This window comes from Mya arenaria, chromosome 3 (assembly GCF_026914265.1).
Source record: "Mya arenaria isolate MELC-2E11 chromosome 3, ASM2691426v1".
In the NCBI taxonomy this organism is placed as follows: domain Eukaryota; kingdom Metazoa; phylum Mollusca; class Bivalvia; order Myida; family Myidae; genus Mya; species Mya arenaria.
The window spans coordinates 72,921,390-72,940,366 of record NC_069124.1 but is presented as its reverse complement, the minus strand read 5'-3'; the positions used below and the strand labels follow the sequence as shown (position 1 = coordinate 72,940,366).

Sequence of the window (18,977 nt, the reverse complement as noted above, 5' to 3'; positions counted from 1 at the left end):
ACATTCAATCAATATATTTTCAACATTTACATATTTGGTAGTATCCATTACAAGTTGTTGCAAGAATGCCATATACGTACATTAACACAATTCATGTAAACAATGAACTTTTTAATATAATGTGAATTTAATAAAGTGTCAAGATTGTTTTTCATGTTTTTCATTTTATAAATACAATAATTTCATCTCGTCTGTTAGATAATATGCTTTTCTTCTTAGAAGTGCCAATTTTGAATTAAGCTTATTCACTACAATCTTAACATATGTATGCCATGACAATGTCTGATCAACATGCACCCCGAGGACCTTTTGACTTTTCACGTTTTCTACTGACAAACCACTGATAATGGTGCGATTGTGAAAATTATTCCCGTCTAGGTCATCAGCATATATCTCTGGTTACCAGGGCAAGGAAAGGAATACTTTTGAAAATGATATTGTTTCCAAAAATTTCAACACAACATTAGTTTTGGGCACTTAAACAAGAGGACTCAGATGACTGATATAGGGTCATCATGGACGTCTTTCTTTCATTGATTGTGTTTTATGCACTAGTCATTTGTAACAAAAATGTAGATGTGACCAATTTGCTTGCCTACTTTTCCCTAAATATTTCAAAATGACAGTAATATGCTACTCCCTAATCTTAATCGACATCATAATCAACAACATTATCACAACCACAATCATCATCACCACAATTACAACCACCACCACCATCATCATCATTATCATCATCATCATTCCCGTATTTTTTCAAAATGACAGTAATATGCTTCGCCTTAATATTAATCATCATCATAATCAACAACATCATCACAACCATCACCATCATCTCCACAATCACAACCACCACCATCATCTCCACAATCACAACCACCACCATCATCATTCATACACCAATGAATAAATGTAAGTGACTATGGAACTCCCTTGTCACAAGATTTCTGGACGGACGGACGGACATCATCATCATCATCATCATCATCATCATTATCAACAACAACAACAACAACAACAACAACAACAACAACAACGTCATCACCATCGTTTTTGTTCAATTATTAGAACTCTATTGTTTAGCTTTATAATGAATGGTTTAGTTAATCCTCTTTATGTGCCCCATATAAGCAATTTCTGCTTTATGCGTTGAGCGTCGCCGCATAAACGTTGTCGCCCTGTTTATGCGTTGAAAATCACCGCATAAACGAAAAATAAAAACACGTTTATGCGGCGATGCTGCTATGCGGCGTCACATGGCACAAACCTCCGCTACATCCGGCAATGAATTAGAAATACGAGTAAATGATGATTTACATCTAATAACTTAACTCAATGGTTATTGGGCTTTTGTCGACAGAGGCCTTTACAGGGGTAATGTCTGGTTCATAAACTGTATCATCAAAAATATTTATTAAAATTTGTCATGTTTATTATGTAATTATTTTTAGCTCGACTATTCAAATAATACAGAGAACTGAAGCGTTGGAAGCGGTGTCACAGTTTAATCAATTTTTTGCATGCAAACCAACATATCTAACCAACCAACCAACCAATCAATGTGTTTGCTTGAAATATAAAAAAAGCTTTATAGTCATCATACCAATTTAATTAAGCAAGGTTGGTATATAGCTATTGCATGATTTAATGCAAAGTATGGCCCTCGTTGTAAATGCTGCTTAAAGTGTGCAGGTACCATTTACTTCATATTTCACCATCCACTGAATGTGATTAATTGAAACTCGAAACGATGCTTCACATGCAGCAGAATTACCGAGTTTGAATGGACATTATGGTTGAAGATTGGTGCACAAGTGACAATAAGTCCATATCTAACATCCACTCTATGTGTGTGACTGAAACTTAAAACAACACCGCTGTCAACACATATACATGTACTTAAGCAAGTTCGGTAATTCCAGGGTTCATTTATGCAAACTAAGACCCCAGTACGAAGTTTTTCGTGCAAGTTATTGATTAAAAACACATAAGCTGTTGATGAAATGAAATTAATTAAAACTATTTTGTTGAATAATGTTAGAAATAGCTACATTGTACAAGAATGTTTCGGGGAGATGTAGTTCAAATCTTAGTTAAATTTTCAGGGTTAGGTTAATATCGGTAAAGAATAAATATAAACTATTTCTCTTAATCAATAGTGCCGATTGTTCAGAACTTTGTTAAAGTTAGCAATTCGCTATTAGCATATCCAGTCCGAGGAAAGTGAGTCGATCAACAAACCGCCTCCTGAAACTGTCAGTGATAGAAAAATTAGCACATCTTGTCCTGAATCACTGAAATCATTGTACTTTTTGCAAAGCGATTAAAACAGAAATTACACGATGGAAGGTCAGATGGAGCATCGCACCGCAAGTCATTCTAGACTACTCCTAAAGAGACCCTCAAGCAGACCGAGTAGGACCTGTTTCCGTGCATATTAACAATATTAGAGGTTCTTCTTACCATGCCACCTACTTCAGACTTTTGTGAAAGGTCGTTTAGTGGATTGAAATGAATGAAAAACTTCCTGCGAACGACAATGAAAAGCGACAGACTGTCAACCCCTTATCAACATCCACAAGGCCACGATCATAGACGTTGACCGCGCCAACAATGTGTATGCGTCGCAAAAATGCCGAAATCTATAAGGGTTTTTTAATGAACCCGGGAAGTCGAGTGTGTTGAAGAAACACACGTATATATATATATATATATATATATATATATATATATATATATATATATATATATATATATATATATATATACTACTACTACTACTACTACTACTACTACTACTACTACTACTACTACTACTACTACTACTATACTACTACCTACTACCTACTACTACTACTACTACTTCTACTTCTACCTACTACTACTACTTCTACTACTACTACTACTACTACTACTACTACTACTACTACTACTACTACTACTACTACTACTACTACTACTACTACTACTACTACTACTACTACTACTACTACTACTACTACTACTACTACTACTACGATCATCATTATCGCTTTCTACCAAAACTCGTCGCTACCAGAATACGGCGTATAAAAACATCCCATAAAAAGCCAAGTGTTTTTCAACCACAGCCCCAAAAGGTAGCCCGACGGTGTTGACGGTTTATTCGTTTGATGTCCGCCCAAACCCCGTAGTGTTCCCGGGCGAACTGCACGTGACCCTGGACCTGACCGTTAACCAGACGATTGATCAGCTCTTTATCGACGTAGAGATCTGGAAGAAAACATCCTTCGGAGATTCCAAAGTGCCATGTGTTGGAGACACCAGCATTGGCTCATGGTATGTGATATTTTTTCGTTTTAAGGGACAATAGTGAAAACCTTTTTAATAAAAAAATATAATTTCCATGACAAACCATTGATCAAAGTCATGTCTGCGTAGATTACTTATACCAGAATTAGACATCCGAATCCGGCCAATCTTTCTCGTTGAAAACAACAACAACATGTACATAAAGTATTCCTCGGCAAGCATGGTAGAGCATACGTAGAATATGTCTACTAGAAATTGAAATCATCTCTCCTGTTTTGCATTGTAGCAAGAACATTGACGCCTGTGGGATTATCTTCCGGATGTGGAATGGTTTCTCTGGTGTTATCACGGATAGAGGCATTTATATACAGATATTCCTCGCCGCCCTTAGTCATTTGGGCCAGTGCCCCATTTACCCGATGAGTTTAACGCTGCAAAACAAGCACATCGTACTTCCGGACCTACCGTCTCGAATCAGACCTTTCGCCATAGTAAGTTTGTAGTTTTGTGGCCATTACTTTTATAACAATATTTACAACACTTAGAAAAAAAATGACGAATGCTAATTTTATAGTGGTTTTTTTTGCCTACCAAAGACCAGGGTCATACAATGATTGGCAGACAAACAGGATGATTACTAAAGGACACCCGCAGTAATTTTCGGTACCCAAGTTATTACTTTTGGAAAAACTTGGCTTATTTATAATCTTATATAATAGTTTAATGGTGTTGGATTGAGGCGGGTGGCGATATTTGTCAGCTCAAGTAATAAGACCGGTATTCCATACGTGCAATAGAACTGACCTATCCAGCCGAATAAAAAAGGCACGTGACAATTTTTATAAATCAAAACAGTTTCACAATCACATGTACGCAGTTTGTTAAACTTGAGGCATTCTATTGCTTATAATGAGAAGAGGACACATGCACATGGGGGCCAATAACCCTGGCATTCTATTGCTTACAATGAAGAGAGTACACATACACATGGGGGCCAATAACCCTGGCATTCTATTGCTTACAATGAAGAGAGTACACATACACATGGGGGCCAATAACCCTGGCATTCTATTGCTTACAATGAAGAGAGTACACATACACATGGGGGCCAATAACCCTGGCGTTCTATTGCTTACAGTAAGGAAAGTACACGTGCAAATGGGGGTCAATAACCCTGTCGTTCTATTGCTTACAATGAGGACAGTACACATGCACATGGGGGCCAATAACCCTGGCATTCTATTGCTTACAATGAAGAGAGTACACATACACATGGGGGCCAATAACACTGGCATTCTATTGCTTACAATAAGGAAAGTACACGTGCAAATGGGGGCCAATAACCCTGTCGTTCTATTGCTTACAATGAAGAGAGTACACGTACACATGGGGGCCAATAACCCTGGCATTCTATTGCTTACAATGAAGAGAGTACACGTACACATGGGGGCCAATAACCCTGTCGTTCTATTGCTTACAATGAAGAGAGTACACGTACACATGGGGGCCAATAACCCTGGCATTCTATTGCTTACAATGAGAAAGTACACGTGCAAATGGGGGCCAATAACCCTGGCGTTCTATTGCTTACAATGAGGAGAGTACACGTACACATGGGGGCCAATAACCCTGGCGTTCTATTGCTTACAATGAAGAGAGTACACGTACACATGGGGGCCAATAACCCTGTCGTTCTATTGCTTACAATGAAGAGAGTACACGTACACATGGGGGCCAATAACCCTGTCGTTCTATTGCTTACAATGAAGAGAGTACACGTACAAATGGGGGCCAATAACCCTGTCGTTCTATTGCTTACAATGAAGAGAGTACACGTACACATGGGGGCCAATAACCCTGGCGTTCTATTGCTTACAATGAAGAGAGTACACGTGCAAATGGGGGCCAATAACCCTGTCGTTCTATTGCTTACAATGAAGAGAGTACACGTACACATGGGGGCCAATAACCCTGGCGTTCTATTGCTTACAATGAAGAGAGTACACGTACACATGGGGGCCAATAACCCTGGCGTTCTATTGCTTACAATGAAGAGAGTACACGTGCAAATGGGGGCCAATAACCCTGTCGTTCTATTGCTTACAATGAAGAGAGTACACGTACACATGGGGGCCAATAACCCTGGCATTATATTGCTTACAATAAGGAAAGTACACGTGCAAATGGGGGCCAATAACCCTGTCGTTCTATTGCTTACAATGAAGAGAGTACACGTACACATGGGGGCCAATAACCCTGTCGTTCTATTGCTTACAATGAGGACAGTACACATGCACATGGAGGCCAATAACCCTGGCGTTCTATTGCTTACAGTAAGGAAAGTACACATACACATGTGTGCGAATAACACTGGCGTTCTATTGCTTACAACGAGGAGAGTACACATGCACATGGGGGCCAATAACAAGATACGGGGTCGACGGTATCAACGATCGGATCACAAACTATCATACAATTAAGAACTTATTTTTAATATTTCTTGAGTGACACAATGTGAATTGAAAGTTTTATGTTCAAAAACATATTCGCTTTGGCTCAACAGACCAATAAATCTGTTATGTGCGAAATAGAGTATGTAACTACTGAGTACTCGGATGTATTAATCTGAAAAAATACCGTACGATAGAGATGGGTCCATTTTTGTATGCATGGTTTGCCGACCTGTGTAAGGAGTGTAGAAAATTATTTTAGAGAATGAGATAAGTAAACGCATGAGATTGACTGGTTGTATCTTTTTCTATTGCAGGGGGATTTCAGAGTTGTTTTCAGGATGAAGGACGATCCAATCGCAACTGAAAACATCGGATGCCTCGAGTTCAATACAGGTATTCGCCAGAACACTGATCCTGTTGTCGGTAGATAGAAATGTTCGTGTCGTCGTTCAATCAATAATAAAAAAAAACTTCATCACATACTTTATTGTAGCTGAGTAATTGTTTGATATGATCTATGTACAACTGTATGTCCGAGGTATTAATTGCTAAGTCTTTGAACCACGAACATCGATGTAAAATACTAATCTATGCATACTTGTAAACGGTACAATTTGTTTGAATTTTATTAACCGTGCACATGACGTACATGCTATCTTATCTTATCTTTTTAACAATAGACATAGCTAAGATATGTTTCTGCACTTTTTTATCATGATGCAAAAGACCGTTCACACATTAAACTATTTCAGTGTGTATTTCGACACATTTTGGGAAAATTTAGTATCATCAAAGTATTCATCAATAGGTTCGCTGAATGCATCGTTCCTCCTGAATGGAGTGTCTCTTGTTTTTAGACTATCTGCGCATGCGCACAGGTAGTCTTAAGACCGCAAACTCCGAAGAACTACTTCTATTCATGTCGTTTTAACCCATTCTTTTGTCTCAATGCGCTCTATGTTTAGCAGAATGACGTCGAAACCATAAAAATAGATTGGTTGTATTGCAGTCCGAGTATGAGTTTTTGCTTGTTCGGCTACTTCCGCGCTATTATTCTGCATTCCGGCATTTTACTCACCGTTTAGCAGAATATAACTATTTTTAGATCGCTATATTTATAAGATTAGTGTGGGTCAAAATATTGAAGGCTCTGGTAGGAAGGTAACAATGATATTCACTCTGAGTTTAGCCCATGATGTTACCAGAAATTATTACCGACCGCAAGTGTCCCATCGCCTGCAGGGTTTGTTATTATAACCTGACGTGACCCTGAAGCACGCTTATTAGTAATGGTGCATTTTTTATTTGACTTTTATGAGATAAGAAACAAAAATGATTGTCTGAGTGTCAAAATAGTTGTATCTCAGGTGTCGCGTTGCTAATGCTTAAAATACTATAATTTACCTGTTACACAATAACAAGATACTATTCATTCTATGATTTTAGGCGTTTATATTTCTAATGAGATGTTTTCATTTTTTGCATAAACGCTTCGTTCCGGTGTATTCTTGGCATAGTTTAAGACATTAGGCTTTCAATTTATATAAGCGCACAAGCCTTGATACGACAGTGAGTCATGCGTACGTTTGGTGAAGCAAAGTAGTTCGGATTAAACCTGTAAAACATCCAAAGAGTACGAAGCATTCATAACAGCACTAGTACTGTTTCTACACAGGTACTTACATAAAACATTAAATTTATCAATAAACTTTAAAAAGCACAAACATTTTCTCATTCTTAGAACAAACAAGTTCCGATAATCTAAAAAGTTTCAACTACATTAACTGACCGATTTTCTAAACATAGTTTCTACATACATTAACTGACCACATGTCTGTCCTCACCGCGGGAAAACGACCATCTGATAAGCTCTGCATTTAAAATTATTGCTTAAGTCGTTCTTAAAATAAAATCATTTTCCTTAAACAATTAAAACGTGTATGTTCATAAAACTTGACATACGTATAATATCTAATCAAAGCACCGAAATACCTAGAAACGATTGAAAGGGGCATGCATTATAACTTCAAATACATGGGGATGGGGGATACGTCGACTGAAGTGATAAGCTGTGCATTTAGAACGGAATTGTTGCTGAAGTTGGTTTTAAACAAATGATTTTCCTTAAACAAAACATGTATGCTCATAAAAGGAAATGGTATATGTGATGTATTATACTTTCCTGTCGTATGATATCAGGCTAATCAAAGCAACGAACAACCTTTAAAAACGATTGAAAGGGGCATGCATTGTTACATGAAATACATGGGGATGGGGGGTTACGACGTTTAACAAGTGAACAAGTGACGTTTACATATACAAAATGACACCAGACGCCATAAAATAGATATAGATATGTTTGTTTCCTCGCCCAATCTGGGCACAAGCTCTCTTGACCCTCGGCACAGTTTTCACTTTTATTTATGTGCCCTTTACCCATTCCCACTGTTCATATAAAATTTGCAACTCTCACATATTTGCCTGCAGATAGTCTTTCAGCGCATCGCGTTTTGATTATACTCGACACCCCCTGAATACAACAATTTAAATACATTCATTACGATCCTATGGTATTTACTATTTAGAAAACACAATTTTAAAGCTTCACTAGCAAAAGTTATTATATATAAACTCCTATTTAGGAATATCTATGATGTTAGAACATCGATCAGCACGGCAATGATGAGCGACTTCCGTTTCCTTTTTATCTCCGGTATATCAGTTGAAGTAGTTAGTAGATTTTCAAAAAATAAAACAATATAATACAATACAATACCAATACCAATACCAATACCAATACCAATACCAATACCAAGACAATACCACTACAATACAATACAATACAATACCAATACCAATACCAAGACTAGACAGGATAAGATAAGACAATACAATAGTGATTTATGTGTAATACATAAGGCCACCGACACAAAAAATGCAAGTCTTTAAAGTTCAAAGAGTGATGTATATTTTATGTAATGCATGCACAATAAATAATAAGATGTTATTAAATTTACATATATTATGCGCTGTTAATTTTAAACATTAACAATAAATATTCAATTTCGTGTAAATAAGTCTCCCTTAAAGCTGCACTTTCACAGATTTATCAGTTTTACAACTTTTCTATTTTTTGTCTTGGAAATGGCATTTTTTGCGTTAATATCTGCAAATCAATGCTATAATAATGCTGACAAAGAATCAGACCGTAGATTTTCATCTTTCCGTTCAAAAATTAATGTTTTATGACTTAAACCCTTACTAACGGTTTAAGAAAAATGCATAAAACATCAATTTTCAAACTGAAATATAAAAATCTGCGATCTAATTATTTGTCAGCAGTCTTATATAACTGGTTCCCATGGATTTTCGCAAAAATTGGCTCGTTCCAAGACAAAGAAATTAAAATGTTGTCAATACGTTATATCTGTGAGGGTGCGGCTTTAAATAATTAACGCAACACTCATGTTGCTGTCTCATCTGTGTTTTCCCTGTTTCAAATTGCGCATAATGGTTTCCCAGTAAAGTCATATATGTTCATAAGAACAAATAAATATAATATTTTAAAACTTACTGGGATTTACATGGTAAACGACCATGGTAAATTTCGATTAGGAAAATGCGAAAAAACTGGGAAAGATGCATGTGTCGTTAGCGATGTCATACATCAATGAGTAAGATTCAATGCGTTGTACACAACGATGTCAATATTATGTAAGTTTATGGCATTTTGCTTTTTTTCTCTTGCAATTGTATCATCTGGGCTGGTGTCTAGTCCCTTTAAAAGTCTTCATGATATCCTCAAATATGTTGAATAGCATCATCCTGAGGCAGAGAGTGGGGTTGCGTGTCCCAACCATTGGGGGGAAAATGAAGAATAAAGTAGAATATTTTTAAGCATTCTAAACGCCAACATTCATTCGAATAAATGACGACGAACTTTAGCCAATAAAAAGTGACATTTCGGGGAAACAACAAAATGGATTTTCCGCTAGTGAGAACTTGAGTATGCCTAGGCAGGGCCGGGTCCAGGATTTCCAGGACGTTAGAGGGGGTGTAACCTAGGGGCGTAGCTTTTTGTCTTGCGCATCTCCGAAAGTTATTTAGTTTTAAGTGTTTGTATGGTTGTTTGGGGGTACTACCCCAATATTTGTTTTAAATATCAAGCCCAAAATGGTGCATTTGGGGCGTATTTTTTTCTCTTATATTGAATTAAAAAGTAAACTTGTACGATTTTTTCGGGGGGGGGGGGGGGTGCGGATCTGCTAGTGCTAGATACGCCCCATTTAAGTGTCTTATTTCATGTTATTTTGTCAGCTTTGCTAAAATAAATGTTTTCTGTATTCTTTATTGCTAAACAAACACTGTAGTTGGTTCAGTCGATATTCAGCGGAAACAGAGGAACATTATAACGCAATAAAATGTTATACTGTAGTCAGCTTTCAGTTTATACTATAGTTGGCATATGACCTTATTTAGTAGTTTTATGATTTAGTTCCCTTAGAAGAGCTTTAAAGTGTAAACCGAAAGTAGAGTTGACCAGGTGAGTACTAAATATGATGTTAATATACCAGCATATTACACGTAGACACGGTAAAAGATTGAAGACTAAAGCTAATTTTAAGACTTATCTCCTTATTTATACACTGTATCATTAAAACATCGATATGTATAAGCAATACAGACAAAGATAAATTAAGTAAGATTGTCGGAAATCACAAAGGTATTGTTATGTAGAAAACAGTGAAATATTTTTTATTCATAAGCGAAATTTACTCAATTAGGAAAGAAACGGTAGAAAAGATAGAATGGGGTATAAGAGTAGGTATAAAGATTTGTATCTATCGTTTGTGCTCGGTGAATTAATGAGTATTTCGAATATATAAATTGCATTCAAATTCATTGTCGCATACTAATTCAATCAACGTTGGTAATGTTCTCTCGTTTTCATAGGAATAACACAATGCTGTAGACAGCATCAGACGTTCAGCTTATGTCGTGACATTACCATGAGAGACCACATCCTTGCCCAGCGATTATGACGACGTCAGCAGTATGAAAATCTGGCAAAGATACGTCCTTTTTATGACGTTAGCGTCATGTCTAACCGTGTACGTGACGTTCTTCATTTACAAGCACGTCAAACTCAAGTACAGCAGCAAGATTCTGGGTGGGCGACGCGGGGTGTTCTCGGACGCAATGACATTCAACAGAAATCCAAACGCTATTTTTTATGATCTCTATGAACATTCACCACTGTACAATATTTTGAAAGATGTTGATCGGTCAACGTTGACGGACTACCGTACGGAAGAGGTGTTGGACAGCGACCTGGTGACGGAGAGCCAACGAAAGCACGGTATTAACGTGGCGCTCAGCGACCTCCTACCGCTTAACCGACCCGTCCCGGACTCAAGGCCTAGCGGGTATGTACAGTGGCTTACACTTAACAGTGAAATCTAATGAAAGGTAACATTGGAGCAAAATTGAACCGGAGAAGGATATCATATAATCATGTACGACTAATTAAAGTGCTATCCTTAAAGTCTAATTCCAGTGCTTTAATGCTTTGATCAATAATTGTTCAGTATCAGGTATACTCTCTGAGAAAATATTTGATCTATCACATTTTATCATTCTACATTAAGTTTTGTTAAGAAGCTTCTGTCCAGGTATTTTTCTCGATAATAGTGACTTTTACAATTAATAATTCCGAACGTCACTTAAACAGCATGTATTGCGTTGTATCGAAAGCCCAAGACATTTTGCAACAGCATTCAAGATCTTACGTTATGTGCATCATTTCGCTTTGCATTTAGTTTTGATATTTGTTATTATTGATTATGTTAAAATGTCCTTGTATTGAGTGATTTTTTCACACCTCATGTTCATAACTACTATGTCAATACATTTATATAATAAATGGAGATGACTTTACCATTAACAATTGCAAATTTATAAAGCCAAGTGATGCCTGTCAAATGATCCCTTTGATGATACTTTTGAATTTAACGAAACATATATCATAATAATACTAGGAAAACCTGGTACAAATAGGTAGTTCTTGGTTTAATGGTCACCCTGTCTGCAATTTGGTATTCATCAAGAACCTTGTACTCAATAATCTCACTTTTATACATGTATATACTCGCGCTACAGGTGCCGATACCTGAAATACCCAGAAGCGGACCTGCCGACAGTAAGCGTAGTGATCCCCTTCCACAACGAGTGGCCGTCCGTGCTGCTGCGGACCGTCCACAGTCTCGTGAGCCGCACGCCATCGCGCCTCCTGAAACAGATCATCCTCGTCGACGACAACAGCAACCTCCGTGAGTAGCTGCATGCGCAACAGGAAGCCAGTTTAACTGGCAGCCAGCGTCTGTCCTGTCGATGCTTCATTAGATGATATTGCCGGTTCGGGTCATTAGCCAATTGCACTTTACTTTAAAAATCAATTCAGAGCACGAACTGTAGCTGTTTCATTGTTTTAAAGTTACTTTGGATATGTCAGTGTAGGTGAGCCTTTCGAGAATGATAGTTCATGTAATAAAAATGCTCGTATTAGGTCATGTATGTTTTCAGTGAAAATTATATCGCTCGAAATTGCTAATGAATATTTTGTTTATCGCCATCTTGAGCAGCGGGTCTGCAGGCACACCTGGAGGAACAACTGCGACGTCAGTTTCCGGGGCCGCTGGTGGAGCTCCGGCGCCTCCAGGTCCGCACGGGGCTAATAGGCGCGCGCCTCGAAGGCCTCAAATATGTGACTGCCGATACCGTATCTTTCTTTGACAGCCATATGGAGGTCAATGAGAACTGGTGAGCACCTAAATCATGTCTTCACGTTCATTATACCCCTTTCTTTTTATTATCCACTGCCTTGAAAAGGCGAGGGGATATAGTAATGGTAGGCGCGATTCCGTGCGTGCGTGTGTGCGTCCGTCCGTCCTTTATTATACTATTATCATCAAGCCAAAATGAATTTTAGTTTCTTTGTTTTGGGTGAAAAAACTGCACAAACATTTGATTGGTAAACAAGTAGAAAAACAAATCAATGCGAAGGATTCTTATATTAACTGGGTATGTTTTCTTTTTAAACAGGGCTTAGAATATAAGTATATTCCATGTCCGAGAGTGTAAGGTTCATTCCGACCCGAGCGGTAGGGTGTTTTGCGGAAACGAGGTTTACCGAGCGGCTATGGTAGATGCTTTTTCTCCCACCTCAGTAAAACAAAATTAATTAAAAATGTATTTTTGCTGGAACTCGTTTGTGCGTAGTGAAAATAATTGCGTATGGATAGGCGATAATTCGTGGTTGTCATGGATATGCGTGCAGTGATTCAGACTAAGTTAATCATAAGTCAAATCGGTTTTTAAATAGTTCTAAGGAGAGTGAAGCATTATTTATTGAAAGGTGCGTGAAAACTGTTTTGAAGCGAGAAATATTTGTTAGCGTTTTAAATATTGCAACAAGACGAGGTTTCTATGATGCTACAGACCAGTCTTCAACAATGGAGGTAATTACAATGTGATGACAATTAAAAAGGAGTTCCATGCGGGTCTTTTATCTTCGCCCGTGGGCAAGATAAGAATTTCTAGCATGGTTAAATTATTGGATGTACTTATCTGAGGTGAGAGAAAACATGATCTATAACGATATTAATCATTTCGTCAGTGTAAAATAGAAACCAAGTGTCCCCACAGGTTACCTCCTCTGCTGTCGGAGGTGCTGAAAGACCGGCGGACGGTGGCCATGGCGCAGCTCGACTATGTCAATAAGGACTCGCTCGAGTACGAGTTCACCGACGGATACCGGACTCGCTACGGCTTCGACTGGCGACTCGTCTTCTTTGAAACCTACTTTCGAGACGATCACATAGAGGGGACGTCCGATACAGACCCACTGCCGTAAGAGTTCTAAATAGTTCATAAATTGCTTAAGTTGGCAGTTTCTTTGCGTTATTTTGGTAACGTTGAAATTTGCTGCAATGGAAATTCCGACTTATTTTATTTTACTACTGAGTTTTTCTTTTATTCGATTACTATACAGAATGTACCATGGGAAGATCGGCTTACGAACTTCGTAATGCACCGATATCATCAGTTGGTTTTCAACCGTAACCTCACTAACCTATCCGCTATTTCCTGAGGTGTGTCTCAGGCGTCAAACCTAACGTCTGCAAAATTTCACCTCGTTTAAGCATCACGATTACCTGTCTGCAGAAATTTGCCCAGGGTATTCTCTGAAGATAAATGGGTTCCGAGAATGCAGTAGCATATAACCTCCTGTGTTTCATACATGTAGGGGCGTGGTGATGGTTGGTCCTGGTGCGGTGATGAACGTGCAGTACTTTAGGGAGCTGGGGTCTTATGATGACGGAATGATGATCTGGGGAGGCGAGAATCTCGAGTTCCCATGGAGGGTAAGCATTAAGGGTCCCTGTAATTAGCAGCTATTATCAAATTGACAGCCAGCATCAAATTTTGTTTGGAGCAAATTTTCTGTGAACTATAGAAAAAAGGTAGACTACGGTGTTTTTGTGTTCAGTCTTTGATCATTAGGTATTCTCTCCTCATACGGTATCTTGATAAAAAGGACCTCTTTTGGTGCTAATAATTGACTAACGAGTAATGTCATTCAATTTGCAATGTGTATATTAACTTTCTTTGTCAAGGTTTGGTTGTGTGGTGGGCGCATGCTGCACGTGCCTTGCTCACGTATCGGTCACATTGCCCGTTCACAGCCGTACCATTTCCCGCATGGGCGCTTGGAAACGGAACATCGGAACTATAAGCGCGCTATCGAGGTCTGGATGGACGACTACAAGCAGTATGTGTACGAGGCCAACCCAGCCATCAAGGTACGCATATGTTCACAGTGTCTTGGTTCGCCGTGTCGTACAGTATACATGTAAAGTTGATGTATTATCAGTTCAGTTCTATTCTCTCTGGCTGGTGTTCATGGGATATGTTTAAATGTTTTAAATGTTTTATACCAACGTACACAAACTGACTTATTTGGATTAAATTGATATATACAGTATGTACACCAGTGTTAGTTACTATGCATATATTTTTATTGGTACCCCCCCCCCTCTCACAACCAAAAATAAGAAAAAAGGATTTGATAGGCATACATGTGCTTGTGATTTGGAAATAAGTTTATATGTTAAGTATTTAAGTGAATAGTTCTTAATGTGAAATAACGGGTAATACAGTAATTAAATTGTTGTTGTTTTAGCATGCGGAGGCCGGCGATCTGACGGAGCGGTTAGAGCTGAAAGCGAGGCTTAAGTGCCGACCCTTCAGCTGGTTGCTCGAGAACGTCTGGCCCGACCTGCTCGTCTACAAGGAGAACACACTCGCCTGGGGATGGGTATGGATACTAGTGCCAGACATCTGGTATCGAGAACAGTGTATATGACAAGCCGGTTGATTTTTTCTTGAATGTATACAATGTTTCTTCGAGAAAACGACGAAAATTAAAACCCAGTGTCATCGTATATTGAATGATATTCCGGGTATTTAACCGTGTCAATTAAATTAATCAATATTGCAAAATTTAATCCTCTTTTCTGTTAACGAGGCAATGCGATATTCAACGGCGATATATGAGAAACTTATATTTTTAATTGAGAACAGTACGTGTTCTTTTAGTTGAAATGTTCAGCGGACGGACAGGAGCTTTGCATTGACAACAGCGAGTACCTTTTCTCGGTCTCTCATCCGCTGGTGGCGAAATCCTGCACATATAAGCTCAAACCGGAAGAGTACGCTCAACACCTTACCGCCACACACCAAGTAAGACTTGGGGAACGAACAACCTTTTTTTGTTGATGGTCGATATATAGAACTTATCATGTACTTCGATGTCAAGACATTTTATGGGTAATACCGCCACTGGTCATAGTTTTAAATGCTTAGTTTCCGTATCATCCATTGTAAAGCACTGATGGAGTATAGGCTACTTTCATTCAAGTTTTACCCCCCCCCTCAAAAAAGAAGAGAAAAATACTATCAATTAATGAATCAGCTAGTTTTTTTATTTAAAAAAAACTAGTTCCTGTCAAAGCACAACTATGTTCCCCATAAATGTGGATCATCCTCCGTCAAAGAATATTAATCCTTTTTCCTCAGACGATGGCACTGACAAAGGAGCGGCGGCTGCGAACGCTTCTGCAATGTGTGGCCGTGGAAGGTCACTTTCTGTCGGACCGGGTACCAGTCATGGTCGGCTGCTTTGACAGAGAACCAGAAACATGGACACACACAGGGGTAAAATCTTCTTGTTGAATTAAGTACAATCAGTGATGGTTGAAACTCGTCAGTACCCTCAGCTAGTGTCCATTTTCTTACTCGAGTCGTGATTGGTAAATGTTTGAAATTATTGTTTTAAAATTTTTCTCTGTATGTTGGATATACATTATGTTTTTTTAACTTTGCTGTATATCTTATTTCAGCCCGGTTTGTTGCAGCACGACAAAAGCGAGCTTTGTCTGGAAATCGGTAAAAGGGGAACACTGCGCATGTCCTCGTGCGACACTGAAAATCCGCGGCAACGATGGGTGTTCGCTCACTACAATCCAGCAGGCAACAAGCGTGCTGAACCGCCAAAACTACAACATCGAATTGAGTAGATGCAAGACCAGCAGCCCCTTTTCTTATTGCTCAACGAAATTAATGTCTGATACCGCCGACTCGTCTGGACTACGCACTCAGAATATATCGTGCAATATTCGGAGAAAGACTCGTTAGTTTTCAGTGCACGGAGGACGGTTAAGACAGTTACTTAAACTTATTCCAAACTCTATTTGTGCTATGATATTTAGTTACAAAATTGTTACACTCGAGCTGCCATGCGTTCAGTAAGCATGTTTGCGATGGACGTTTGCTGTTTGGTTCCCGCTGTCTGCGCTGAGTTGAAACAGGGATACAAACCATAACAGATTTTGCCCCACTCAACGCATTGCAGGTCTGCAAAAAAAAAACAACAGAAAGTATCGTGCACTATCGCTAGAATAAAAGATATTATGAATCACAATGCATGCATACTATTTATTTCATGTTTATGTACGGTAATATATTTTACATTTGTTTTATCCTTTTTAAACTGATTACCGTAATAAGGAATCTTCCTATTAGAAGTTTATGAACAGATATATCCCTTTAGCCGCCCATCCCGAAATCTATACTCATCGTCGAAGGGACCATTATTCCTTTAATAATATGTGCATCAGGTTATAAGTGAACAAAGTAACGTTTGAAGCCCAGGGTCCGTATTCACTAATTCACTAATGTTGTGCCTGAAACAATCAGCAGGTTCTTCAATAACGTACATGGCTGTGGTCAAAACCATTTATACTTAAGAAATTTTACATTTAAGAGTTCAGTTTTCTGAGCCGGAGACAAACTCCGACTCAAGACCTTGGTGAATTGGGGGCCTGAATTTTGTTCAGGACCAATGTTTGTGAAATATGCAAGTCACGAAAGGTGCACTCAAATAAATGTGAGCATGAATCACTGAGCGTTAATAATCAGAAACATTTGTTACCTGGTTACATGAGGACTGCTAATGTACCCATTAACTTTATACATGTTCAATCAGTCCGGTGAGTTGTTGGCATTATATATGTTATTTGCTGTTGTTGATTTATTATTATTATAATATTCATATAATAATACATGGTGTATACATTAACTCGTTTCAACATTTAATAAAATGATTATGCCTTCATCATTTACATTAGTTCAAGCAAAATAAAGTTCCTGTATTCTCCATATACCAGTACTTATTGTTTACATATTGTTTTCTTTAAATATACACAGCTGCAGTTGGAAGCTATACTTATAATAATCATTTGTATATATTTTTCTATAATTTAGAAGTACAGTTAAATTGTTTTGTATAATGAAATATATAAAGATCAGCTTAACACTATGCTAACCTTGTACTGATTGTACCACATTCCATAAGTTCACCTGATGGTGTCAATGTAATAAATAGTAAACAAAAGTTTAAAAAAGGCTTTTTCTTCTTTTTGGGGTCACCTGGGATGAGATGTAGTGTAAATATATCTTTACCAGCAAAGCTAGTAATGAGCAGAGTTAACGGTCGAAGCTATGTATGAAAACGTATGGCCTTATTAAAAAATCCATGCACAATGAATGTTTAATTTCAGTGCTCCAGTTTAATAGGCTTAAATAGCAGGGGGGCAACCCTGCTGCCCTTTTACGGCACCCAGCTACCTTTTCACCGTTTCCTGCTGCGCCCTTTTGTTTGACAGAGCTTCTTTTGATGAAAATGAGCTATATTTGATATTTATTGGACATATTGTCCTCAATTTATAGAGATAGGTTTCAAAATATTAAATATACGTACTTTTGACACTTAAGTCAAGATGACCGCTAAGGTATACATAACTAACTATAAGCATTGAAAGTAGTTACAACACATACAAAATATGAATTGAACATTGAAAAAGTGCCCTTTCTGACCTAGCACCCTGCTCTTTTCAAATGCTGGCTAGAGCACTGATTTTTAGCTCGACTATTCTAAGAATAAGGAGGGCTTTACTTGACCCAGCGTCGGCGTCTGGTTAAAGTTTTAGGGCAAATTGGGATTTTCACCAATAACTCTTCATTCAATTCACTAAATATTTCACACAGTTGTTCAGGGCAATCACATAATGAGGTTAGATAACTCCATATTATCATTTATACAAACTATGGAACTTAGGTTAGTTAAAGTTTTAGAGCAGGTTGGGATATTTATTAATAACTTCTATATCCTTCATTCACTTGGTACTTTTATGTATGTTATGTATTTCTTTAGACCATGTGGTCAAGGATAACCTGTGAAAGTGCAACGGGGTCCTTTGTTTTTGCTGAAGGAACAACATGCTGAAGAGACAGTGGTGGGATACAAGGAAGTCTGGATGCGATACCCTAGCTCTTTTTCGAAGAGACCCCTTGGTTCTTTTACATGCACTGTGGAAAGTACAACTTTCCTGGGTTAAACCAGTACTGAGTACCCCACTTTTCTAACCACTACCCTTTAAATGCCGCCCGCCAGGCAAGGGAGCTACTTGTACCAATTTTTAATGTCTTTTGGTATGACGCGGCCATGGATTGAACCCACGACCTCCTGCTCCGTAGGCGGACGCTTAACCTCTAGGCCACGGAGACAGTTGTTCAGGACCATTACACAATGAGGTTACATAACTCCATATTAAC

At 38.3% G+C, this 18,977-nt stretch overlaps 2 protein-coding genes across 2 annotated transcripts; both read left to right on the top strand.

The window, feature by feature from the left end:
• The first annotated feature begins 2,342 nt into the window (after positions 1 to 2,342).
• LOC128226258 (uncharacterized) lies at positions 2,343 to 6,175 on the top strand. The gene is made up of 4 exons (XM_052936141.1): positions 2,343 to 2,415; positions 3,111 to 3,318; positions 3,578 to 3,782; positions 6,059 to 6,175. Exons 1-4 carry the CDS (start codon positions 2,343 to 2,345, stop codon positions 6,173 to 6,175), a joined length of 603 nt encoding a protein of 200 aa, XP_052792101.1.
• A 4,072-nt stretch (positions 6,176 to 10,247) lies between these two features.
• LOC128226496 (polypeptide N-acetylgalactosaminyltransferase 14-like) lies at positions 10,248 to 17,758 on the top strand. Its single transcript, XM_052936400.1, has 11 exons — positions 10,248 to 10,287; positions 10,698 to 11,170; positions 11,904 to 12,073; positions 12,386 to 12,563; positions 13,449 to 13,652; positions 14,050 to 14,167; positions 14,420 to 14,605; positions 14,986 to 15,120; positions 15,402 to 15,545; positions 15,882 to 16,019; positions 16,205 to 17,758. The coding sequence occupies exons 2-11, from the start codon at positions 10,800 to 10,802 to the stop codon at positions 16,379 to 16,381; spliced, it is 1,821 nt and encodes a 606-aa protein (XP_052792360.1). The 5' UTR covers positions 10,248 to 10,287; positions 10,698 to 10,799; the 3' UTR covers positions 16,382 to 17,758.
• Positions 17,759 to 18,977: the final 1,219 nt, after the last annotated feature.

Excerpts from the sequence above, each read along its gene's own strand:
- LOC128226258 (XM_052936141.1), top strand. The coding sequence starts at position 2,343 with ATGGAAGGTCAGATGGAGCATCGCACCGCAAGTCATTCTAGACTACTC. Across the intron at positions 3,319-3,577 it reads GACACCAGCATTGGCTCATG|CAAGAACATTGACGCCTGTG; the intron begins GTATGTGATATT and ends TTTGCATTGTAG. Across the intron at positions 3,783-6,058 it reads GAATCAGACCTTTCGCCATA|GGGGATTTCAGAGTTGTTTT; the intron begins GTAAGTTTGTAG and ends TTTCTATTGCAG.
- LOC128226496 (XM_052936400.1), top strand. The coding sequence starts at position 10,800 with ATGAAAATCTGGCAAAGATACGTCCTTTTTATGACGTTAGCGTCATGT. Across the intron at positions 13,653-14,049 it reads TCCGATACAGACCCACTGCC|GGGCGTGGTGATGGTTGGTC; the intron begins GTAAGAGTTCTA and ends TCATACATGTAG. Across the intron at positions 16,020-16,204 it reads AAACATGGACACACACAGGG|CCCGGTTTGTTGCAGCACGA; the intron begins GTAAAATCTTCT and ends ATCTTATTTCAG.